The 27,378-nt window shown below is 38.8% G+C and overlaps 1 protein-coding gene across 1 annotated transcript in view; it reads left to right on the top strand.

Moving 5' to 3' along the window:
- TTC6 (tetratricopeptide repeat domain 6) overlaps positions 1–27,378 on the top strand; it is a 221,746-nt gene that overhangs the window by 75,140 nt on the left and 119,228 nt on the right. The window contains 4 exon segments of the mRNA XM_088829482.1: positions 7,799–7,891; positions 11,181–11,390; positions 17,601–17,734; positions 24,336–24,530. Coding sequence (XP_088685608.1) covers positions 7,799–7,891; positions 11,181–11,390; positions 17,601–17,734; positions 24,336–24,530 — 632 coding nt within the window.

Genomic DNA, 27,378 nt, shown 5'->3' with positions numbered 1-27,378 from the left:
TGGGAGAAACACACTTTCAGCCTCTATCTTAGCGGCCACCATCATTTGGGGAGAGCTGGATTGTGTGAGGAAGGGTAGGGGGAAGTTGCTCTTCCCATCACTTTTTAAAGATGACTGAGAAACTACTGGGCCTGCCTAACAGTTAGGCCAGCGGAACACTACTGCTTCTGTTGCTGGTTTATCTGCTGGAAGCAGGTTAGGAAAAAGACCACAGTCTCTGTTTTGAATACTACCTGGCACACTTTGGGGCACAGAGCTCTGGTTTCAGTTGTCTGTGACTTGTGGGCTTCCTTCAGACTTTATTCATCTATCAGGTTCCTTCCAGTTCTGACATTTTGGGTTCTAAGTTTGACACCACAGGTAGAAACTGCTCTGAGAAACACATGAAAAATGTATCTAGGATTGTGAAACTGGACTGCTCACAGCTTTGTAAGTTCTCAAGTTTTAAAGCGTTTGTTCCACACTGTGCCAGACCTTGTGTGAAATGAAGAACAATGCTAGTTGTTTTAGTTTCTGACTCAGTTGGAGAGACAAAATGGAATTAATACTGGCTTAGGTAAAAGGGACTTCCCCGATGGTTCAGTTGGTAAAGAATCCACCTCAGTGCTGGAAACCCAAGTTCGATCCCTGGGTGGGGAAGATCCCCTGGAGAAGGAAATGGCAACCCACTCCAGTATTCTTGCCTGAAAAATCCCATGGATAGAGGCGCCTGGCGGAGTACAGTCTGTGGGGTCACCAAGAGTCGGATGTGACTGAGCAACAAATAAATACTTAGGCAGAATACTAATTGTATTTCTTTAAAAAATTATCTTTGCTTTTCTTTTCAGGCCTACATTCAAAATTTCTGATTCAAGGCAATTTTTATATCTGTTTTTTAGTTTTCCTCACATTTGTTAAGGCACTGTTTTGGTAGTTTATATTTTTGTTGCTCTTTGTGGTTTTCTTCCTTCTCTCATTTTCTAAATTTATTTTTGTGAATTGATTTTATGTCTAAATAATATTATTTCTAATACTTTTGCAATAGATTCTTTTAGGGTTTCTAGCCATATAGTTATGTCCTCTTCAATGCTCAGTAATTCAGTTAAATTATTTCTTATAATTTTATGTTTATTTCACATCTGGAATTTATTTTGTTTTTTATTTCAATGTTAACAGTAATAGGTATTATTATATGTATGATATTTTTTGTTTTCAAGTATTATTTAATTTATTCCTAAGTATAAACATAAGAGGTATGCACTATTATTATCTCCATTTTACAAAACCAAGGCCTGGAGGTTTAAATAACTCATTCAAGTCTACCCTAAGGTGTTTGAGTTAAGACTTGAAGCAACTCTTGATTTCAAAGCATGTGTGCTCAACCAGCTTATCACAGGGCCTTCCCATGGGATTGTCACTTGAGGCTCCCGTGATACTACTCTTATCTGTTATCTCCACATCAGTTTATGTTACTGAAATTTAGATCTAACACTAACAAAATTGATATTAATAAATCATTATTTTTATATTACATGTCTTAAAAATGTCAAATGTGATTTTTATTTCTATGAATTTACTACAATACAGACAAAAGAAGTTCTTTTGTCATTGGACATTGTCTTAGAACTATCAAGTATAAATTTTATTGCTATATTAGGAAGTGTCAAAGAAGCAGGGAATATTTTCAAGTGCTCATCAAAGCCAATCCCTTCTTTTTTTTTACATTGAGGTGAAATTCACATAAAATAAACCATCTGGAAGTGTACAGTTCAGTGGCATCTAGTACATTTACAATGTTGAGTAACTGTCATCCACATCTGGTTCCAAAATGATTTCATTATCCCCAAAGGATATATACCACATACATTAAGCAGTCACTACCCATCAATTGCCCTCCCTCCAGCCCCTGCAGCCACAAGTTGGTTTTCTGTCTCAGTGGATTTACCTCTTCTGGATGTTTCAGATAAATGGAATCATGAAATATATGACCTTTTGTGTCTGGTGTCTTTCAATTAGCATAATAGTTTTGAGGTTCATTTATGTTGTGACATATGTTAGTATGTCGCTTCTTTTTTTGGCTAAATAGTATTCCATTCTATTTATAGACATTCAACTTATTTCTACTTTTTGGTGATTGTGAATAGTGTTACTATGAATATTGATGTACAGATATCCTTTGCCAAGATGCCTTGTTTCTAAATATGCTGATTAATTTGATTTGCAGATGTTTTAATTGGGATTTTTGCATTTATGTTTACAAGTGATGCAAGCTGTAAGTTTCTTTAGTAAGGTGTTTTTATCCATCTTTGACATTTTCATGCTACCTACATTAAATATGTTGAGAGATTTATTTTTTTAATCAGGAAATATTGTAATTGTAGAATAAATACTTAACACTCAAATTTTTCAAAATTTATTTTACCACGTTTACTTCAGCTTGTTTAAATAAATAGAAAATTGCAAGTACAGTAAGCACCCCCTTTTGTATCTCTTTCCAGTAATTCTCTTCCACCTCAGATGTGAATGGTATCCTGAATCTGATGTTTGTCGTTGTCATGTTTTTGTATTTTAATGATGTCTTTATAAACTTAAAAGGTTGTGAAGGATTTTTTGTAGTTGTTCGTATTTCAAATTAACTGTTTAGTTATTAAATTTAAAAAAATGTAGTCTCGGGAGCCACATAGTCTTTGAAATTTCTAACTGTAATAGTTTGTTTTTTTCATTTCTGTTTTTAGTTCTTTTAGTTTTTGTTTTATGCCCTTTGAAGCTTTGTCATCAGTGCATACTATTAAGTTTTCTGAGGGATTTGATTCTCTTTTTTTATGATGCAGTGATCCTGTTTTTCTTTCTAATACTTCTTGTTTTGAAGTCTGCCTTGTCTGATGTTAATATAATCAGTTCTGTTTTATCTTAGTATTTTCACGTTTTATTATCCTTCATCCTTTTGCCTTTAACCTACCTGTGTCTTTATACTTAAAGTAGGTTTCCCACAGCAATCATATAGTAGGATCTTGTTTTTCTGCAATGTGACAGTCTTTGTCTTTCATTGGAATATTTAGCACCATTTACATGCAATTATTGAAATGAAAGTGAAAGTGTTAGTCGCTAAGTCGTGTCCAGCTCTTTGTGACCCCATGGACTGTGTCCATGGTTTCTCCAGGCAAGAATACTGGAGTGGGTTGCCATTTCCTTCTCCAGCGGACCTTCCTGATCCAGGGATTGAACCCATGTCTCCTGCATTGCAGGCGGATTCTTTAGCATTGAGCCACCAAACAGTCATTATTGATATTTGTATCTTATATACATTATATATATAAACTTGATATTTATATCTTATATACATTATATATATAAATTATGTGTTTAAAAAACTATATATATATGTAAATTATAAAGATATTTATATCTTGCTGTTTGGCTTCTATATTTTGCATTTGCTGTTTGCCCCCCTTTTCTGCTTTACCTGCCTTCTTCTTTTTTTTTTTAAAGCCTTTCATGCTATTTCATACTGTTAGCTTACTTACCTTTTAGTTTTATTGGTTTAGTGGATGCTATGGGATTTACCAGAGCAGGAAATGGCAACCCACTCCAGTGTTCTTGCCTGCTGTGGACAGAGGAACCTGGTGTGCTGCTGTCCATGGAACTGCACAGAGTCAGACACGACTGAAGCGACTTAGCATGCATGCATGCATTGGAGAAGGAAATGGCAACCCACTCCAGTATTCTTGCCTAGAGAATCCCAGGGATGGAAGAGCCTGGTTGGCTACCATATATGGGGTCGCACAGAGTTGGACACGACTGAAGCGACTTAGCAGCAGCAGCAGTAGCATGGGATTTACAATAAGTATATCTAACTTATTCCACTAAATAGTGTATAGTATAAGAAACATAGAGATATATACTTCCTTTTCCCTTCTCCTATTGTTATCTCATTAATGCATTCTTCACTTCTATATATGTTATAAATCTCAAAATGTATCATTTTAAAATAGTCTATTATATTTTAAAAACTTCAAAATGGGAAAGTATATTTTTTATTTACCCACTTTTAAAATCATTTTATCATTTATTTTCACTGTATGCATTCAAGTTTTGCTCCTTCTGCTTGAAGAATTTCCTTTAACATTTCTTGCAGTGCAGCTTTGATGGCAATCAAACTTTTCACCTTTTGATTGCTACAAAAGTCTTTCACCTTCAGTTTTAAAAGGTATTTTTGCTGGATATGGAATTCTGTGTGGACAGTTGTTTTCTTTCAATCCCAGTACTCTAAGTATGTTGCTTCATTGTCTTCTGTTTTATATTGTTCTGACAAGAAGCCTGCAGTGTTACTTTGTGGTAATTGCTGTCTGCCTGTGTGCTCAGTTGTGTTTGATTCTTTACAACCCCATGGACTGTAGCCCACCAGGCTCCTTTGTTCATGGAATTTTATAGGCAAGAACACTGGAGTGGGTTGCCATACCCTCCTCCAGGGAATCTACCTGATTCAGGGATTGAATCCATGTCTCTTGCATCACCTGCATTGGCAGGTGGATTCTTTATCACTGAGCCTCCTGGGAATTAGTTGCCATAATTCTTTGTGTCTTTGTAATTAATATATCTCTGGATGCTTCTAAGATTTTTTTCCTTTATTAGATTTTTTTTTCATTTTGATGATAATGTGTTTGTTGTATATTTTTGCTTACAGTTGATGGAGCTTTTTGTACTGGGGGCTTATAGTGATCATCAAATTTAGAAAAAATCTGGCTATTTTTTGTACAAATATTTTCTGCTCTCTTGATACTCTGCTTTATGTGACTCTAATTAAATATATGTTAGTGTGAGTGTTTGTTAATTTTGTTTTTGTTTTTATTTCTCTCTGTGATTTATTTTGTGTGTCTTCAGGTTAACTGGTCTTTTCTTCTGCAATATTTTCTCTGATTTTCATGCCACTCAGTGAAAATTTTGTCTCAGGTAGTGGACATTTTATCCAGTCATTCCATTTGATTCTGTCTTTAGCCTACATTTGCTCCTCACTATATTTACAATCTTTGAAAATTTATAATATTTATATTAGAAGTTTCAAGATTCTTACCTCTTCAATGTCTCTGTCATTTCTGGGTCTTTTTCTGTTGATTTTTCTTTTGGTTATGTGTTACATACTCATGCTTCTTCATATAAGTAGTAACTTTTGATTAGGTGTTGAACATGGTGAATTTTCCATTGTCCAGTACTGGATTTTGTTGTTTTCCTTTAAAAAGATTTGGAGTTTGTTCTGTTAGGCAGTTAAGCTACTTGAAGATCAGCTTGATCTTTTAAAGTATTTATTTTAAGATTTTTTTAATGTCCAAAGAAGTTTTTACTCTAGGTCTAATATATGATTCATCTGAGGTTTGTAATGAATGTGCCATATATTCAAAATGTCTAATGGGAGATCTGATGATTCCTAGCATTGTGTGGAGGCAACCCACTGCAGTATTCTTGCCTGGAGAATCCCATGGACAGAGGAGCCTGGTAGGCTACAGTTCATGTGATCGCAAGAGTCGGACACAGCTTAGCGCTATCTTTCCCTGGTAACTCAGACCAGTAAAGAGTCTGCCTGCAGTGTGGGAGACCTGGGTTCTATCCCTGAGTTGGGGAGATCCCCTGGAGAAGGAAATGGCAACCCACTTCAGTATCCTTGCCTGTAAAATCCCATGGACAGAGGAACCTGGCAGGCTAGTCCATGGCGTTGCAAAGAATTGGACACAACTGAGCGAGCACTGTGTGAAGTCTGGGAATTATGACTTCATCTTTTTGGTGATTGCTTAATTTTTCCCCTTGGCAGTTTTTCTTTGTTTGGCTTCATGGGTTTCACCATTTTACTGAGCAGATTGATATTCAGCCAAAGACTCAATGATTCTATTGCAGATTTCTTGAGCTGTTTATCTGTGCAGCTCCCTCCTCCCCATACTGTGTCCTACCCTCTTTGCCTTCCTTCTCTAGTTTCTGTCTCTGCAACTCAGTGAGGTTCCTGGGCTCTGTGTGATTTTTCTCTCCTTGTGTTGTGGTCTGAAAATTGTGTGAGGCAGAAATGTGGGGTGATTTAGCTCATGACGTTTTTTGTTTCCATTCTCTTAGCCATTATAGTCTTGCATTGCCTGTTGTCCAACCCTAAAAGAGTTGTCCTTATATTTTGTCCAGTTTTATAGTTATTTATGACAAGAGGGCAGAAGTATAAGCCAGTAACCTCAGTTGCATCTTTCTAACGAAGCAAAGGAAAGGTAGAAAAGCAGCATTTTAAGTACAAAGAATGTTCATATTTTGCTACTGACGTTACTAAAAGTCCAGAGGAGAAAGGGGCCTTAAAAAGTCATGGATGTCCATTTTAAGGGTGATAAAACTGAGGTTAAAGGGAAACAAGATAACTTGCCTGCTGCTGTCTGGAGTGTGACTTTGCAGTTTGGGCAGAAGCTGGGTCTCTTCATTCCTGTCCATTGTTAGACATTGTGGTGTGCTGTTTCTTACCACTTCAGCTGAGTTGAGGGTATATCGTAGCAGTTAGCATTAGTAATGATGAAAATGACACTAGCAGTTCTACCCATTAACATTTAAAGTATATTTATATTCCTTCTTGTTCTTGGTTAGGTTAAATTTTACTTTTGATTTTAAATTTCTTGTGCAGCCATTTAAGAGCAGTGATTTATAGTATCTGATTTAATATTACCTAATTGTTTTATGACCAACCTTGATGGTATATTAAAAAGCAGAGACATTACTTTGCCGACCAAGGTCCGTCTAGTCAAGGCAATGGTTTTTCCCGTGGTCATGTATGGATGTGAGAGTTGGACTGTGAAGAAAGCTGATCGCCGAAGAATCGATGCTTTTGAACTGTGGTGTTGGAGAAGACTCTTGAGAGTCCCTTATACTGCAAGGAGATCCAACCAGTCCATTCTAAAGGAGATCAATCCTGGATGTTCATTGGAGGGACTGATGCTAAAGCTGAAACTCCAATACTTTGGCCACCTCATGCGACGAGTTGACTCATTGGAAAAGACTCTGATGCTGGGAAAGGTTGGGGGCGGGAGGAGAAGGGGACGACGGAGAATGAGATGGCTGGATGGCATCACCGACTCTGTGGACATGAGTTTGAGTGTACTCCGGGAGTTGGTGATGGACAGGGAGGCCTGGCGTGCTGTGATTCATGGGGTCGCGGAGAGTCGGACACGACTGAGCGACTGAACTGAACTGAACTGAACTGAATTGTTTTATTTGGAGAAGGAAATGGCAACCCACTCCAGTGTTCTTGCCTGGAGAATCCCAGGGATGGGTGAGCCTAGTGGGCTGCCATCTATGGGGTCGCACAGAGTCAGACATGACTGAAGCGACTTAGCAGCAGCAGCAGCAGCAATTGTTTTATTAAGCCTGATGATATATCTATAGAGGTCAGTAATTTAAAAAGTCTTAAATTGAAATGATAGACAAAATATTTTTACTGTGTCTTTGGTTCTGTCTTCTCATTTACTGCATTATACTGATAGCATTTTATTGCATTGAATAATATGCCTCAGTGATCTTTAAAGCTGACATTATTAACTTACATTACCAAATGTAGAATAAATAGCCAGTGGGAATTTGAAGTATGTCTCAGGAAACTCAAACAAGGGCTCTGTATCAACCTAGAGGAGTGGATGAGATGGGAGGGAGTTTCAAAAGGGAGGGGCTATAGGTATACCTATAGTTGATTCATGTTGGGGTTTGACAGAAAACAACAAAATTCTGTAAAGCAATTATCCTTCAATTAAAAAATAAATAAATTTTAAAAATTGACCTTATTTTAATTGTTTTCTTTTCCTCCTTCAAGGATATTTCTTTAATGGGAAAAATGTACTGGCAGAAATCACCTCAAATGCAAACAGAGCAAGGACCACAGATAAGTATTAAGGAAACTCAAATGGTAATGTGTTTAATAAAAATCCTCCTCACCTATTTTAAAGTGATAGTCTGCTTCTGTTGCTTTAATGTTTTATCTGGAGAGTTAAAACAAATCTCCTCTGATTTATTTTAGAGACATGTTTAACTATAAACACATCTAATCTAATACCATATGGAGAGTCTTGGCTATTCTGACTCACCATTTTTGCCTGTCATAGATGTTCTCTGCTAAGGCTCAAAACTCTTCAGAAAGAAAAGATTTTTAACAGTTCTTCTGCTCTGAACACATTTATATCTAGAAAGTAGCTGGAGAAATGAAAAGATTTTAGTTTTTAAGACAGCGTCACCTTATTCTTTATTTAGGTGGAGGAATTGTGAAAAGCACGGACAAGGGGAGCATTTTGTGGAGAAATATGGACACTTGGTGACAGAAGTTTGTTTCAGAAATAGAACTTTCTTTTCCTCCACCATTGGCAAAATACTTATGGGATTCAAAGGAATCTGGAACATATTCCCTGTGAATGGGAAATGTCTATCTGTGTATAGAAACCTACATTTACATGAAATAAACAATGGCATGATGATCAGTCTTTTACAAAGGATTCATAAAATGATATCGTTAGATAACAAGCTCCTTTAGTTCCTGAAAATATGATTCTGCATACATAAACATTCAGATCACAGTTATTTTTAGGATAATATATCATGTTTAGAAAACGCACTGAATCTTTTCACAAAAATCATGGATCTTGTAACTTCAGAGTTACTGCAGGAGGTTGACTGCTAGAGTTTGCGATGCTTCTGGGTTGAGGTCATGCACCTTTCCCCCTTGTAGTCTCATCATGTGTCTCAGTACCCAGCATGTGTGGCACTAGTATGTGGGTGAATCAGTTCTGAAGCCTTACCACGTATGCTGTGGGCTTAAAACTGACATTTAGGGTAGCTGCCTCTGCTGCTGCTGCTAAGTCACTTCAGTCGCGTCCGACTCTGTGTGACCCCATAGACGGAAGGTGACAGCATTTACAGGTAGATATCAGATCTGTAAGCTTGTAACAGATATGGTAAACTGAAACTGCAAGATCACTTAGGTTCAGAAGATTAGAAATATTCACTCATAGAATAAACTTGACATAATACCATTCACTGAATATTCATATAAAATAAGAGAAAAGATTATTCCATTTTGAAGGAAGCTGTGAAAAAGGCTTGTTTCAGATACCTAGCTTATACATCATCTTGATTGTTAAAATGAGGGTTTAAACAAAAATATCAATTGTTTTGTAATTCTGTAGGAACCATACCCTCAGCTTTGACATTTATAAGCAATCTTTGGACCTCTCCTGGGCACTGGTTTTTTAAGAGGAAGCTTACTACTTCTTTAGATCTTTTAAGTTTATCTTTTCTTTAGCTTTTATTAAGTTTATCACTTCTTTATCTTTTAAGTTGATACCTAGCCATGGTTAAAGAAAAATAAAAGCTCTTCTATGGTGCCTTTAATTCCTGACACATTTTTGGGGTTCTGACTCTGTGTCAGAGAACAGAACTCACTCTATTCATTCTACCTGTCCCTTAGACTTACTCTCAACATGGCCTTGGGCAGGTTACTTAACTTTGTTATACCTGTTTCTTCATCCATAAAATGGGATTGTGGACAGTTCCTGCTTCATGGAGGTGAAGATTAAAGTTTTATGAGATAATGCTGCTATGTGTTGACAGTTATGATGGTTACTTAGATGGATATACTATAGGATGACACGCGCTACAATAGAGCAGGTCACAGGGTAGTGATAAGGTCAGTAATACCTTTGTGGGTAGGTGAGGCAGAGTCCTGAGACGGTCACTTGCGGTTGGGGGATGACCATTGCCCTCTCAAGCTTTTCTTCTCCATTTTCTATTTTGGAGGGTGGCACCTCCATGTGTTCAATCTCCCCAGCCAGATCCTGGGAATGTATGCTGAGGAAGCCAGGAGCAGAAAGAGTAAAAAGAAAGGGAGTGATGAATAGTTCCAAAAGTTATGGAACATAAAATGAGTGACTTTGTCAGATACAGACAGGATAAGCCCGTAAGACATACTAGTTTTGTGTATCTATCTTGCCATTTTATGGACGGACTTTTTAAACTCTTTTCACCAGTAAGGAAGATGAAGTTAAAAAAGGTTAAATAATTTGACCGAAATTACACGTCTGTTAATAGATCCAGGTTTTGAATTAAGTCCTATATAGATACAAAGCTCTTACTCTTTCTCCAGTACCACTGAGTAGCTTTGTAAAAACATGAGCTCCAGATTAAAGTTACATTTCACAAAAGTACATTTCTTTGTTTAGCTATCCTTTCTTGCATAATAAAGAAACTTAAAGAGTATTTGGTACTATTCGCCATCTTTACCCCTTATTTGGACGACAGAGGATGAGATGGTTGGATGGCATCACTGACTCGATGGGCATGTCTCCAGGAGTTGGTGGTGAACAGGGAGGCCTGGCGTGCTGCAGTCCATGGGGCCACAGAGAGTCAGACACGACTGAGCGACTGAACTGAATTGAACTTACTTATTATCAAATGAGTATACCAGAGAGAAAAGGGATACAACTGTGTTTTCAAGTCATTCTGTAAAATTCAGATTCTGTGTAAATCAGACTGGTTTTATCATCTGTTAATTTGAGGCAGTGCTCATAATCCCCAATAATCTTGGTTTAAAATTGGATAATACCCAAAATATGTCTATAGAGATACTTTCTTTGAGGCTCAGTGAGATATTAAGTGAGACATTTTTAAGAAACACAAAACAGGTGTAGGAATGATATTTTGTAAGAATTTTTCATTAGGGCTTGGCATGAAGCTGGGGTGTCTGGGTGGTCTTCTTGGGGCTCTGGGTCAGCCCTTCTCTGAGAGACCGAAGTCATGCTTCTGTAAGAGCATTTGGCTAGCAGGAATCTCATTGTTTAGGATTAAAGAACATCAGATTGGGGAGAGGTTGGATATTTCAGTGGGCTTGATTCTGTGTGAGTGTGGGGAAGAATCAGGGTAAGATTAGAGTCTTGTTATTTCCTTAGAGTTGTTGCATCATACGTGTGGGGTAGCAATATGTTTTGAGACAAGGGCCAAGGAAAATAATTTGCCATGCTTCACATTTTTCTTAAGTCCAGTGTGAGTTTCTCTTTCTCAGTCTTTCAGAGGAAGTTTATTATTTCTGCTTAATTTCAATCATGCATTTTTCATATTCAGTTTGTTGTCAGAGAGAAAACACTGCGTAACTTAAAACTTTGGAAGGACCAATAAAAAAAGCATGTTTGTGCATTTATGTTTCCCAACAGAATGTGCTTGAGAAGCTTCCTGAAACTGTATCAAGTATTTTCCAGATTGAACAAGAGGATGTATTGGAATGGGGAACCTCAGATGCAGAAAGCATATTATTTAAACCTCAGGAAACTTCGGAAGTTCAGTCAGCAAGTGAATCAAGTAAACCTTTGGAAGGCGCACAGCCCATAGGTGATTCAAAAATAACCAAGCAGATATCTTTAAAGGTAAGGCAGTACTTACATTGGGAGCAAAGTTGTGAGAGTTGAGAACGTATGAGTGTGAAGATATGGCTCAGCATGGGCCACGGTTTGTGAGAGGGTTCATCCTGAAAAATGGCCTTTCATGTGAAGTTGCTTATCTGGGAAAAAAGGACTTCTGTTTTTTATGAACTTTTAGTCTCAAGCTTAATTGCAGCTCTGGGGAGAGAAGAAAGATTTTTAAGGAATAAAGAAACCTCGGGGCTTTCAGAAACTGACCAAATGTCGTCTTGTTACCATCTTGAGAGACTCAAGAACTATAGCCCAGGGATCAGGACTGGGTGAATTTTGTAACCTTTGCTCCATTTAGGTTTCTCCTATTCCCTGTGTCTTTTTCTACTGTGAGAATTTTATTTTAGTTGTAATTTTATTCTATTTTATTTATGCATAATTTTTGTTATTTTACCACATTTGTATATTGCCTTATTGTTATTTGCTTGGTGTGTTTCCTTGAGTCATTTTTTGATTTAAATAAATGAGTTATTTAGGAGTTTGAGTTTATTTAAGAATAGATAATAATAAGCCTTGGACTTTCAGGTGGTGCTTATGGTGAAGAACCTGCCTGCCAGTGCAGGAGACATAAAAGATGTGGTTCTATCCCTGGGTCAGGAAGACTCACTGGAGAAGGAGATGGCAACCCGCTCCAGTATTCTTGCATGGAGAATCCCATGGACAGAGGAGCCTGGCAGGCTACAGTCCATGGGGTTTCAAAGAGTCGGGCATGACTGAAGTAACTTAGCACATTTAAGAATAGATATATTATTATTGCTGCTGCTGCTGCTAAGTCGCTTCAGTTGTGTCCAACTTTGTGTAACCCCATAGACGGCAGCCCACTAGGCTCCTCTGTCCCTGGGATTCTCCAGGTAAGAATACTGGAGTGGGTTGCCATTTCCTTCTCCAATATTATTATTAGGATTTTTTAAAAAAGCCACTTTTTCATGAACCACAGCGTATTATCTTGATATTATCTCTTGCAGTCTTCTCTGATTCAGATGGATACCCCTTCTTGGATAAAGACTCCTTTTAGTCAGTCCCTCTCCTTCTGGGTTCCTCTCTCTCCACCAACGACCACGATCCTGCTACTGTGCATCACCCAAGTCAACTGGCCATGCCAGTTCTTTAACTTTTGCCCCAAACACCCAACTCTGAAACCTTAGATTTTTCTGTGAGCTTACTGTCTTCTTGCCTTTCACAAAATAATCAGTCTCCAAGGCCTAGATTCCTCCTGAACATAATTGCTTATAACCTTTTTATTCTCTTTTCCAGTTGACCTTCTCTCTGGATTAGAACCATTGCCTTTTGGCTTTTATTCATTTCTCAAGTCCTATTTTCTTAGGGTCATCCGACATGATATTAGCATATGGATCTTCCCGCAATAATAGATAATAAGGAAAATCCACAAGTAATAGGTGACCAGAGAAAATCTTCCACTGCTGTCAGGGAGAAAGAACTTACTGCTATGATTGGTGACTGACTTTATCATCTATCATGCTGTCTTCCTAAGCTCACACTGGGTGTATGAAGTGAAGCCTGCCAGGGCTGAGTGAGCCCTCTCAATGATAACCACGCTGTGTTAGGCTGTTACCTTCTAGGTGTAGTGAACTTAAAAGGCATCTTTAACCCGGGCGGATTCATGTCAATGTATGGCAAAACCAACCAATATAATATTGTAAAATAATTAACCTCCAATAAAAATAAAAAAAAATTAAAAAAATTAAAAAAATAAAAATGATGATGTCTTGCCAAAAAACCATTCGGCTGGTGGTCACAGGTGATGTTTTTTACCCATTCTCCCACCTGAAAATTGGGACTTTGGAAATAAAATGTGGCATGAGGGGCAAATGGTTAATTAGTAAGTGTGTCAAAGAATGAAATGGATTTTTTGGACAATCATTTCACCACCGTGACCTGTGAGGAATTTAAATCTTGCATTGAAAAAAGTCCCATAATGTTCATTCTTTTGATTTGCTGTGGCTGTATTAAATGTCATGAAAAAATGTGCAAAATTATTTATTTTTGGTTAAAACACTCATTTCCTAAGATAACTAGAGTTTACTGAGTGTTTACCATGTTCCGACCACTTTTGTTTTATACGTTATCTTTTTTCTCCTAACAACAACCCTATTATATGACTCTCATTTTAGAGTTGAAAAAACTGAATCAAGGAGAAGAGAAATAGCTTTCCCAGGTACAACCATATGGCTAAGTTGTAGAGGTAAGACTTGAGCTGAGGTGGTCTGATTCTGGAGGCTTCGCTCTTTGCCTGTTTGCCGTGATGACCATTCATAACACCAGTTAACAGGTACCTGGTGAAGTACAAGAACACAGACTCATAGTGGTGAAAATGACTGTGGCCAGAGTGTTCCTCACTTGACTGGGAGGAATGGTTTGATGAGAGAGACTCAGAGAACAGATTCAGAGGGTTCTAACCTGAAACCAGAAGTGTTTCAAAAGGAGAAGAGAATGTCTGATAAGACTTTGATGGTTTATTGTTGTGGGACACATCAGAAAGGCCAGAGAAAAGAGAGCTGGAAGTTTTCTGACTCATCCCATCAAATCTTCACCTTGTATTCCTTTTATTTGTGATAGCATCTCAAGATCAGTTAGTCTCCATGAACTTTACCCTGTTTGGACACCTGAGGTCATAAAGTTAGTCTCCAGCATCTCTGGCACAGGAATGAGGAACAGTGTATTCCAGCCAGCCAGGCCGGACTGGGGACACAAGGAAACCTCTTCTACGTTGCTCAGAGAAGTAGCCTGGAGCTGTGATAAAGGAACAATGCAGGATTTGCACTGCTCAACTACATGCCAGATGGTCTCATTCAGGCAAAAAAAAAAAAGGAGAGAATTTAATCATTTCCTACTTTACTGACCATTTCTACCCTTAGAAGCTTATTAGTATAGTAAAGATTGAGGACTCTGATCTGAGCCATGACCAACAAAAAGAAATTAGATAATAGTGACTCTGAAGAAATGACAGACAGAAGAACCTGTGAGGGGATTGTTGAACATTTTAGGAAGGAAAAAATCAAAAGTTTGTAAAAAAAAAAAAAATATATATATATATATATAGCTAGCATGTGTCTAAAAATTCTGGCCATTGCCAGTGCAAAAGGAAGTTTCAGAGATGTGGCATACCCCATATTCTCCCCAATTTTTACAAAACAATTTTGAGTGATCTATTGCATTCAGAGTTTAAAAATACACAGAAAATGAAAGAAGAAATACATATCCATAGATAAACATAAAAGTGGCATGTGGCTATAACAATTATATCAGGAGGGCTAAGATCCAAAATGGGTTGAGGCCTGTGAATAATGCAAAGAATAAGAAAGTATTTTTTTTTGGTGTTAGTTTTGGAGCAAAGAGAGAAAAAAGGAAGGATAACCTTGTCATTATGGATGAATAGAGTGATGACAACAGATGACAGAGCAGTCTTAATTTATTTTTGGGAAAAGGTTGAGGTTTTAAATAAACAGAGCTGTGTCAAAGAGAAAAGGAAGCTGATAAAATTGTACTTTGCTTCTCTTAAATCTGACAAGGAGAATGATCCTTGGTTTAGAAAGAAGAAAGAATTAATAAAAGAAACTTGAAGCCCAAGATTGGTAGAAAGATTTTAAGAGTTAACTTGGATATCTGATCCTGTTGGCTCGGAGAGATGGGTTTAAGCCTGCTGTGCCTCTGTCAGCAGCAGCTTTGGGGAGCTGTTGTCATGGGAGAGGTGCTAGGAACCTGAAAACAGGCAACTGCAAATCCCGAGTTTTTTTTTTTTTTTTTAAGGATAAGAGTTATTTCTGCAGTGTATGCACTGATCTTGGATAACAATCTGAAATGATTAAATGAATCATTAAAAGAATTGTGTTTGAACCCTGATAAAAAGGAGCGAGTATGGGTTCCCTAAAGGCAAGCCATGGAAGAACAATATTATTATTACTATGATTTTTTGAGAATTACTAGACTGTGTCATACCTGGGGGTCAACACAAGAGTATCATGGGGAAGAGCCCAGCACATCAGAAAGCTCAATAAATGTTATTTATTGTTACCATCCTTTGGATTTCAACAATCCATTTAGCCTCCTGATGACAGTTTTGTAGACAAGACTACAACTTGGTGAACTGCCAGGTGGACTTATGAGTAGTTATGTGAAGGATGCACGATTAGTCATAGAAGTCCCTAGTGGACTGTCATAGGGCTGTGTCTAATTCAGCATAGTTTTTAATAATTTGGATGAGAATATGGAAGACTTACTGATCGGATTTGCAGATAATGTCCAAAATGTGACTGGTAATATTTGCTTGCTCAGATGCAATTTAGTTGGGATAAATGTATGTATGATTCTTTGCTTGACTCCACAAACTAAGCGTGTAGCTATGGTATGGCATGACTTAGAGTGAAGGTGGAAAAGGTTTCATGGTTTCAAGTTATGGTTCAGTTTTGTGATAGGAAGATATGTGCAATCATAATTTGCATTGATTGACAATTACCCTAACAGAAGATCATCTTTCTCCTGGTGGATCCGATCACGTGCATGTGCTGTGCTAAGTCACTTCAATCATGTCTCACTTTCTGTGACACTATGGACTGTAGCGCTCCAGGCTCCTCCGTCCATAGGATTCTCCAGGGATTCTCTGGAGTGGCTTGCCATGCCCTCCTCCAGGGCACCTTTCCAACCCAGAAATTGAACCCACGTCTCTTATGTCTCCTGCATTGACAGGTGGTTCTTTACCACTAGCGCCACCTGGGAAGCCCTCAGATTTGATCACATCACACCTCAAATACTGTGTTCCGACCTGGGAGTCCAACCCCAGGAGAGATGCTGACAAATTGGAGACCATTTGGAAGAAAGTACTCAGGATGACAAAGAAGAGTATTTCCAAAAAATGTCATGTGAGGTAGAGTCGGAGGGACTGGGGATGCTTATCACGGCGGGGTGGTGGTAGTGATGGTGAGGGGGTGGGAGGCGGGAAAGCAGGCCCAGGGGAGTCAACTGTGTTCAAATATTTGTTTGTCACGTGGAAGAGAGCCAGATTGTGCCTGTATGATCCCGAGGATTGAATTGAGACTGGTAGATGAAAGTTGTAGGGTCAATAATAATAATAAACAAAAATTCTAACACCTGGAAGAATTTCAAAGATGACTCCAAGTCCTCTGTTGCTGATCATGTTCGAATCAGGTTGGATGGCCTTTGGTGGAGACGCTGTAGAGGAAATTCAGACAGGAACTTGATGTGAGAAAGAATACCCCATCCTCTGAGTTTTCCCTATTCATCATCATTTCCCTCCCCATTTTCAAGTCAGGACAGATGGCCTTTGGTGGAGACACTATAGAGGAAATTCAAACATGAACTTGGTGGTGAGATGGAATACCCTGTACTCTGAATTTCCCTTATTCGTGATCATTTTCTTACCCAAGACATTGCAATAGCTCTCTCCTTATGATTGCAGTGAGCCCAAACCCTCTACCTAATTTATAAGGACTTCCCTTTACCTGGCCTCCTCCTACTTATTCAGGCATTCTCTGCTTTCCTCAAGGAAAACCTCCCTGCTTTCTTCCTGAAATCTAGTCTCCAAAAAGTACAGAGCAACCCACAGGGAAAAATATATTTAAATGAACTGCTGCCACGAATTCTGCAAATTTCCCAAGGAATCTAGGGAAACAACATTCCTAATATCTATAACGATTAAAAGGCAATTATTTAAGAGATAGAAATGCATTTGACTTTTCCCAAGTAGTAGAAACAGAAAACAGTATAATTGTAAGAAGTATAAATTGGTAAATATTGCTCAAAATAGTTCTATAAAGCATTAAAGTTCATTTTGGCTTGTGCTTGCAAGCACCAGTCATGCCCAACTTTGGGGCTGAAGGTAAGTTTTATTAAAAATACTAATTAAGAAGAGTAGATTTATGAAGGGGAAAATCTTATATTTTTTCTTTAATGTTTTAAGGCAACAAATTGTTATAAATAATTATGGTACTAATATTTTTATTGCTGTGAAGGTATAAAATTATGTGTTATAAAATTTAGGAAAAAATTTAGAGGAAAATATCAACACCTCCTTTAGGATTTATATTCTAAAATATACATAGAAATTAGGAGTTGAAAAATAACATGGAACATCAAATATGAGAGAAAGATCTAACTTTCCTTAACAGCACACTTTATGTTTTTTCCAAGGTGAAATCATCAGAATTGTTGCAAATCAAAGGAAAAGAAGTTAAGCGAAGGCGAAAAAGTAAATTTGGAGTTACACCACAGAGAAAAAAAAAGATTTCAAAACCCATGTGTGATCAAAAACTACCTAAAAAAATGTAACTTCCTTAACTGTACAAATTTTATTGTCTGAAGAGAAATTATTCAGTAGTATTGATACCTGAAACTGTGTTTGTAAAGGAAGATTAAATGTTTTAGAAATTCACATATGAGATCCAACTTAAACCTTCTCATAGGAAGAGTTGGTGGCAGCTAGTACAAAAGGATATATATATATTGTAGTCCACACTTCTTTCTACTTTTTTTTTTTTGATCAGTGTAGTTAGTAATGACAAAGCAACAGCTAAAATAAAAATAACTCTTTGAGAGACAAAGAATTTAATGTTAACATGTGACATTTGATATTTTTGATCACTGAAGTGCCTAATTTGGATTAACTGCTCATTATATTGGTTAATTTTGTTATGATAAAATAAAAGTCAACCCCCCACAAAATATCCATAGGACAGTTGATCTGGAAATTTAGATGGCCTTACTTTTCTCTACTATAATTTTATATTTCATTCCCACCCCTCACATACTTTCAGTAGGGTTTCTTATTACACAGGAGTGCAACCACAATTTTGAATAATAGTGTGTAAATGCAATTTAGGTTTATGGTTTATCTTTTCCCAGTCATCTTGATGAAACTTATTTTCTCCTTATTTTTCCACTAGGTTTTTATGGGTTGGTTTGTTCTGGGTTCTTCTTCATTTAAGTCTTTATGGGGGGCTTAAAGAAGCTTTAATTATTAGCTTTTGTTGTTGCGTAGGGCACTGAAAGGTGTGTAGGACATGGAAGACAACCTTTTTATGGCCAGCCTAAACTTTGTAAATGGATAATACTTACAATTTAGTAGCTGAGAGTAGACTCACAGGAAAAGAATTCCAAAGTTTATGAAAGAGTCAAATTGGCATTTAAGTGACCCTGTACGTGCCATTGCTTATCTGCATTGCTTTAAGCTCATTTAGTTAGCAAGATTATGTATTAAAACAAATAGTGACAGCAGACAACAAGTATTTTACCTTCAATAAATAGTTACTGTCAGATTATCAATGAAGCAGAAACTTCTTGATTTTTTTCCCCTAAAAAACCTTGCATTTAGTGCATTAGGCAAAGTAGTGTGGCCACACACAGAGTCAGAGTCTTTTCTTTTTTATGTCTTAGTGTTTCAAAGAATGACAAATAGTCCTGTTAAAGGAGAGTGTGCTATAAAAACACACAGCCTTTCTTGAGCATGCCAAAAATATTTGTAGATCTTTTTGATATATATATATATATAGTACTGTGTTAATTCATTAAAACTGAAATTAGAAATCTCCATTATAAAGAACTAAGAATGTGATTCAGAGGAATAAAAATCTGATATTTAAAGAGTTTATATGAATAGAAGATAATTTTGGAAAATCTTTTATTCACTGCTCTTTTTTCCTTAGTTTTTTACCTAACTTTTCTCACCAATGACTAGCTTCCCAGTTGAATTGTTTTCTTAGGAATTCAGCCATCTCTTGAAAACATAGTGTTTTTTAGCTCAATAACCAAGGGAGATTCACTTGCAGATCTATCTTATTAAAAGCCTGAAGGGAACATGGGAATTCAGATTGGTTCTGATGCTTTTTTAAGTTAAAAAAAAAATCTGTAATGTAATCTCAAGAACATTCCACTAGCCAAGACCTGTCCCAGATAGAATGAAGATGTAGGTGAGCATGACATCAGAACCCACCTTTTTCTCTTTTTCCCAGTCCTTTCTTAGGAACCCTGAGTTTCTTAGGGATCCTTGACTTCCTGGAGACCCATTTTCACTCCCTGAGTTGTATTTCTTTGTCCTAGGCATTTCCAAATGCGTTGGATTTACCTCTCTTTTCCTCTGCTACTTAAACATGTATACATTTCATGTCCTGTTTTTGTTGGGCCCTATACTGTTAGCAATGGCGACCCACTCCAGTACTCTTGCCTGAAAAATCCCATGGATGGAGGAGCCTGGTAGGCTGCAGTTCGAGGGGTTGCTAACGGTTGGACATGACTGAGCAACTTCACTTTTACTTTTCACTTTCATGCATTGGAGAAGGAAATGTTAACTCACTCCAGTGTTCTTGCCTGGAGAATCCCAAGGACGGCGGAGCCTGGTGGGCTGCCGTCTATGGGGTCGCACAGAGTCGGACACGACTGAAGTGACTTAGCAGCAGCAGCAGCAGCATACTGTTAGCAAGGAGAGATAAGAAAGCCTTCCTCAGCGATCAATGCAAAGAAATAGAGGAAAACAACAGAATAGGAAAAACAAGAGATCTCTTCAAGAAAATTAGAGATATCAAGGGAACACTTTCAGAAGTAGAAGATATTAAGAAGAGGTGGCAAGAATACACAGAAGAACTGTACAAAAAAGATCTTCACGACGAAGATAATCAATGATGGTGTGATCACTCACCTGGAGCCAGACATCTTGGAATGTGAAGTCAAGAGGGCCTTAGAGAGCATCACTACAAACAAAGCTAGTGGAGGTGATGGAATTCCCATTGAGCTATTTCAAATCCTGTAAGATGATGCTGTGAAAGTACTGCACTCAATATGCCAGCAAATTTGGAAAACTCAGCAGTGGCCATAGGACTGGAAAAGGTCAGTCTACATTCCAATCCCAAAGAAAGGCAATGCCAAAGAATGCTCAAACTACCACACAATTGCACTCATCTCACACGCTAGTAAAGTCATGCTCAAAATTCTCCAAGCCAGGCTTCAGCAATATGTGAACTGTGAACTTCCAGATGTTCAAGCAGGTTTTAGAAAAGGCAGAGGCACCAGAGATCAAATTGCCAACATCCTCTGGATCATGGAGAAAGCAAGAGAGTTCCAGAAAAACATCTATTTCTTCTTCATTGACTATGCCAAAGCTTTTGACTGTGTGGATCACAATAAACTGTGGAAAATTCTGAAAGAGATGGGAATACCAGACCACCTGACCTGCCTCTTGAAAAACCTATATGCAGGTCAGGAAGCAACAGTTAGAACTGGACATGGAACACCAGACTGGTTCCAAATAGGAAAAGGAGTACGTCAAGTCTGTATATTGTTACCCTGCTTATTTAACTTATATGCAGAGTACATCATGAGGAACGCTGGGCTGGAAGAAGCACACGCTGGAATCAAGATTGCTGGGAGAAATATCAATAACCTCAGATATGCAGATGACACCACCCTTATGGCAGAAAGTGAAGAGGAACTCAAAAGCCTCTTGATGAAAGTGAAAGAGGAGATTGAAAAGGTTGGCTTGAAACTCAACATTCAGAAAACAAAGATCATGGCATCTGGTCCCATCACTTCATGGGAAATAGATAGGGAAACAGTGGTAGCAGTGTCAGACTTTATTTTTTTGGGCTCCAAAATCACTGCAGATGCTGATTGCAGCCATGAAATTAAAAGACGCTTACTCCTTGGAAGGAAATTTATGACCAACCTAGATAGCATATTAAAAAGCAGAGACATTACTTTGCCAACAAAGGTCCGTCTAGTCAAGGCAATGGTTTTTCCCGTGGTCATGTATGGATGTGAGAGTTGGACTGTGAAGAAAGCTGATCGCCGAAGAATTGATGCTTTTGAACTGTGGTGTTGGAGAAGACTCTTGAGAGTCCCTTGGACTGCAAGGAGATCCAAACAGTCCATTCTGGAGGAGATCAATCCTGGGTGTTCATTGGAAGGACTGATGCTAAAGCTGAAACTGCAATACTTTGGCCACCTCATGCGATGAATTGACTCACTGGAAAAGACTCTGATGCTGGGAGGGATTAGGGGTGGGAGGAGAAGGGGACGACGGAGGATGAGATGGCTGGATGGCATCACCGATTCGATGGACATGAGTTTGAGTGAACTCCGGGAGTTGGTGTTGGACAGGGAGGCCTGGCGTGCTGTGATTCATGGGGTCACGGAGAGTCGGACACGACTGAGCGACTGAACTGAACTGATAGTGTTTTGGAAATGACATAAACCACTCTCTATTAGTGATTCAATAATGTACATGTGTTGCCTAGCAATGGGTTAGGTGTTGTGCAGTGCAAATTAGTAACAGCAGTAAATATAAGTGAGCGTTTCTTGAGAGTTCCAGAGACCAAGAAGTGTTACTGTTATCAATTTTTAATAAGGTAGGGGTTAAGAATTTTTGCTTTAATTTTGCAGAAGACCTTCAGAGAGGCCAGTAGTAGCATTTCCAAGGGTTAGAACTAGGATTCTGATGCAGGCCCAGCTAGCTATTTATATTATGCTACTATCTAGACTCATGGAATGGTCAGAGGATAGATCTGCATTAACCCATTACATAAGGGGTCAGATTGGGTGGGACAGGAATAGGGCAGTGTATGAAAAGAGATATTTGTAAGAAAGAAAAAGAAAGTAAAGTTTGCAGAGAAATTTGTCCTTGAAGTATTATTTGAAGAATATTTGAAAAAGTGAAAGTGTTGGTCACTCAGTCATGTCCAACTCTTTGCAACCTCTTGGACTGTAGCCCACCAGCCTCCTCTGTCCATGGGATTCTCCAGGCAAGAATACTGGAGTGGGTAGCAATTCCCTTCTCCAGGGGATCTTCCTGACCCAGGGATTGAACCTGGGTCTCCCACATTGCAGGCACTTTACTGTCTGAGACACCAGGAAAACAGATAAAAAGGCAATATATCCATAACTTAAAGAACTGAGAGGTTTTTCTGGCCATACGAATTGTCCTGGAGACAGCATCTGCCATATGAGATGGCACATATGCTTTAAATGCATTCATTCCTTTCTTAAAGCAACTTTACTCAGACGCACTAATGTTGTAATTCTTTTTACCGAATGTTGTTATTCTCAACTTACTGACGTATAATGAAATTAATTGATTTGCTTATTGCCAAGTGATAAGTTTAAACAGGATTTGAACAGAGGCATTCTTAACCAATATGCTGAAAGTAGGGCCAGATGCTAGGAGCCTTGAAACTTAGAGAGAGGAAATTGTTGCATGCAGCAAGCAACAAAAAAAACATTGTACTGGGGAGAGGGGTTCTTAAAGATCGGTGTGCTAGAATTTTGCAGGATGTTTGGAAGTGGGTGGAATAACAAATGGCAACCTACTCCAATATTCTTGCCTGGAAAATTCCATGGACAGAGGAACTTGGTGGGCTACAGTCTGAGGGGTCCCAAAGAATCAGATATGACTGGGCAACTGAGCACACACGCAAGCATGCATGGAAGGGGGAGGAGACGGAGGGTGCAGTGCTGAATCCAAGCGAGCCGCAGGCTTTTCTCTGCAGGGGAGGTGAGAAGGGCTTGGACTGGAGTGTGGTGGAAGTAAGGGGAGAAGGAGCACACGTGAAGAGCTCTGTCCAAGGGAGATGCTCAGTGTTTCATTGGCTGATCAGGTGAAGGGCAAAGACAAAGATGGCTCCAGTGCTTTGTATGTTGAAGAGGAGGAATCTAGGTGAGATAGTGATAGCAGAGATGGGACTTGGGAACTCTCAGCACAGAGGGAAGAGTTGAAATACTGAAGATGATTTTTCCAGTGCAGAAAGAGTAGTTCAACTTTGGAAGCCATACCCAGTTCAGAAGATGGCGAAAGAGAAGCCAGTGACTAAGTCAAGTTATAATGAATTTAAAAGGTAGATGGAGAGCTGGGATGGTGCAGGCTTAACAAAGCTCATAGAGGAAGAAGGGTCATCAGTATTGCCAGCTGTGGCTTGGAGGTCCATAATCTAAAGATCTAAAGTTCATTTGATTTGGTGAAAAGGCCATAGTTTGGGTAATGTAAGAGGATAACAGTAGGAGGTGGGGATGGAGTAGTACTGGCTAATGGCCATTTTCTCCTCAGAGGTCATTAATAGGCATTAATAGGAAAGAAATTTGACTCATAGTTAGCAACACTGTGTTTAGATCCAGTGACCATGGACTAATTTTGCAACCTATCAGAAACAAGCCTGCTCCAAAATAAGCCTAATAATAATAATAATACCTCCCACATAGTTTCATTATAGAAGTTAGAGATGATGTGTATAGACTGCCTACTACAAAGTCTGGTACATAATAGGTGGTCAAAAAAGGATTTGTTGATTGAATGGCATGGCAAGTGAGAGTGGATATTAAGAAATTAGATCTTCATGGCCTCTTTTCTGTTTTGGAAAGGCAGGAGAGAAGCAAGTTCTATTAACTGCATAGTGGGAAAGAAGATGCTTTGTTAACTTAGAGAGACCCAGATTTCCACCGATGCTAGTTAATGGATAATGTACTGTGTTGAACTTCTTGTTCAGTGATGTAAGCATTTGAGCAGAGCAGCAATGAAGTAATGTATGATGGTAAAGGTTATGGTGTCACTGAGAGAGTTGGAGTTCAGGGGAGAAGAGGTTTGGGTGGGAGTGGGATAATAATAATGAGTTTGCTTTTAGACCTGTTGATTCTGAGATACCTGTAGAAAATACAGGTTGAGATCTTCGGCAGGCAGTTGGATATATGTAACTGAAGATCTGGCCAATGGCCTGAGGTGGTAATAGTAAATTTTTTATAAACCACTGTAATAGTTTTAAATGTGGTCTCCACGTGTAGACATCTTTTGTAGAGCCTGAACTAAACTGACAGTGTAAATATATTTTGTATCTAAAAAAGCAGAAAATGATAAAAAAAAAAAACAGGCCCATTTTCTTATCTCTGTGGCAGAATTCCAGAAGACTACTCCACTTGGACCCTTCACAACCTGTGTGCCACCATCCCAGCCAAAGAGCTGCCCGTTGACTTGCGCGTGGCCTCTCGAGTGTATCATACAGCCGACAAGAAAGGCCACAATACTGTGCTTGGAGTATTCGGAACCTCTTTGTTAGATGACCGCTATACAGACGAAGAGCAAAGAGATAGGTGAGAATTCCACTGTTAATTTTGTCTTAAGCTAGATTTAAAAGAATTTAGCCAAAGAATTTCTGCTTTTGAGGCTTAGATTATGAAGACCTGCTTCTGTTCTTGGGCACTAGAAAGGAGCAGTTCAGTTTTGGTCCTTTCTGTTCCCTCCCCGTATGTACACAGTCTAGGTAAGTGTCCTCATCTCCTGCTATTATTGACATGAACCAGAAGGCAAATTTCGTTTAATGGTCACATGCATGGCCTCATTTGTTCTTTGTAACAACTTGGTGGAGTACAGATGTAGAAATTGAAGCTCATAAGAACCAAGCAACTTTGCCTGGCTTATACAACTAAGAACATCACAGATTTGAGAGTTGAAGGCAGTTTTTAGATTTCCTCATCATTGGGCATTCTTGGGTCCGGGGATCATGTACAAAAGTCATATCTACTGGAAGTTTTTCCATTTCTCCTTGTGTCTCACTTTTCTTTGGAATATGAATATTCTTTTATGGTGAGTATATAACTTATAGAATCCTCAAATGGGAAAAGAAAAGGGAAGGGGGCTAATATTTACTTAACGTGAACTGTATTCCTAGATCTTATAGATAGAGTGCCTGATGAACTCTGGATGGAGGTTCGTGACGTTGTACAGGAGACAGGGACCAAGACCATCCCCATGGAAAAGAAATGCAAAAAGTGAAATGGCTGTCTGAGGAGGCCTTACAAATAGCTGTGAAAAGAAGAGAAGTGAAAAGCAAAGGAGAAAAGGAAAGATATAAGCATCTGAATGCAGAGTTCCAAAGAATAGCAAGGAGAGATAAGAAAGCCTTCTTCAGTGATCAATGCAAAGAAATAGAGGAAAACAACAGAATAGGGAAAACAGAATAGGGAAAACAAGAGATCTCTTCAAGAAAATTAGAGATTCCAAGGGAACATTTCATGCAAAGATGGGCTCGATAAAGGACAGAAATGGTATGGACCTAACAGAAGCAGAAGATATTAAGAAGAGGTGGCAAGAATACACAGAAGAACTGTACAAAAAAGATCTTCACGACCAAGATAGTCACGATAATGTGATCACTGACCTAGAGCCAGACATCTTGGAATGTGAAGTCAAGTGGGCCTTAGAAAGCATCACTACGAACAAAGCTAGTGGAGGTGATGGAATTCCAGTTGAGCTATTTCAAATCTTGAAAGATGATGCTGTGAAAGTGTTGCACTCAATATGCCAGCAAATTTGGAAAACTCAGCAGTGGCCACAGGACTGGCAAAGGTCAGTCTTCATTCCAATCCCAAAGAAAGGCAATGCCAAAGAATGCTCAAACTACTGCACAATTGCACTCATCTCACATGCTAGTAAAGTCATGCTCAAAATTCTCCAAGCCAGGCTTCAGCAATATGTGGACCGTGAACTCCCAGATGTTCAAGCAGGTTTTAGAAAAGGCAGAGGCCCCAGAGATCAAATTGCCAACATCCGCTGGATCATGGAGAAAGCAAGAAAATTCCAGAAAACCATCTATTTCTGCTTCATTGACTATGCCAAAGCCTTTGACTGTGTGGATCACAATAAACTATGGAACATTCTGAAAGAGATGGGAATACCAGACCACCTGACCTGCCTCTTGAGAAACCTGTATGCAGGTCAGGAAGCAACAGTCAAAACTGTACATGGAACAACAGACTGGTTCCAAATAGGAAAAGGATTACGTCAAGGCTGTATATTGTCACCTTGCTCATTTAACTTATATGCAGAGTACATCATGAGGAACGCTGGGCTGGAAGAAGCACGAGCTGGAATCAAGATTGCTGGGAGAAATATCAATAACCTCAGATATGCAGATGACACTACCCTTATGGCAGAAAGTGAAGAGGAACTCAAAAGCCTCTTGATGAAAGTGAAAGAGGAGAGTGAAAAGGGTGGCATGAAGCTCAACATTCAGAAAACAAAGATCATGGCATCTGGTCCCATCACTTCATGGGAAATAGATGGGAAAACAGTGGAAACAGTGTCAGACTTTGTTTTTTTGGGCTCCAAAATCACTGCAGATGCTGATTGCAGCCATGAAATTAAAAGACGCTTACTCCTTTGGAAGGAAAGTTATGACCAACCTTGATAGTATATTAAAAAGCAGAGACATTACTTTGCCAACCAAGGTCCGTCTAGTCAAGGCAATGGTTTTTCCCGTGGTCATGTATGGATGTGAGAGTTGGACTGTGAAGAAAGCTGATCGCCGAAGAATAGATGCTTTTGAACTGTGGTGTTGGAGAAGACTCTTGAGAGTCCCTTGGACTGCAAGGAGATCCAACCAGTCCATTCTAAGGGAGATCAATCCTGGGTGTTCATTGGAAGGACTGATGCTAAAGCTGAAACTGCAATACTTTGGCCACCTCATGCGATGAGTTGACTCACTGGAAAAGACTCTGATGCTGGGAAAGGTTGGGGGCGGGAGGAGAAGGGGACGACAGAGAATGAGATGGCTGGATGGCATCACCGACTCTGTGGACATGAGTTTGAGTGAACTCTGGGAGTTGGTGATGGACGGGGAGGCCTGGCGTGCTGTGATTCATGGGGTCGCGGAGAGTCGGACACGACTGAGCGACTGAACTGACTGAGCTGAACTGAACTGTATTCCTTGTACTATACTCTGTGCTTTGCATTTTTCCTGAGCTGAACTGAACTGTATTCCTTGTACTATGCTCTGTGCTTTGCATTTTTCCTGTTTAAATCTTCAATCAGAAGAAGAAGTCATAATTTCCATTTTATTCATGAAGAAACTTAGGCTCTATAGTAACAGGTAACTTACCTCTAAATAGTGATTAGAATCCAGATTTGTTTAACCTAATTTTTCTCAAAAATGTTTCTCAT

Source organism: Moschus berezovskii, chromosome 21 (assembly GCF_049115385.1).
Source record: "Moschus berezovskii isolate FMDL1 chromosome 21, NW_MosBer_1.0, whole genome shotgun sequence".
NCBI lineage: Eukaryota > Metazoa > Chordata > Mammalia > Artiodactyla > Moschidae > Moschus > Moschus berezovskii.
The sequence above is the reverse complement of the archived record's forward strand: the minus strand, read 5'-3'. Positions and strand labels throughout refer to the sequence as shown.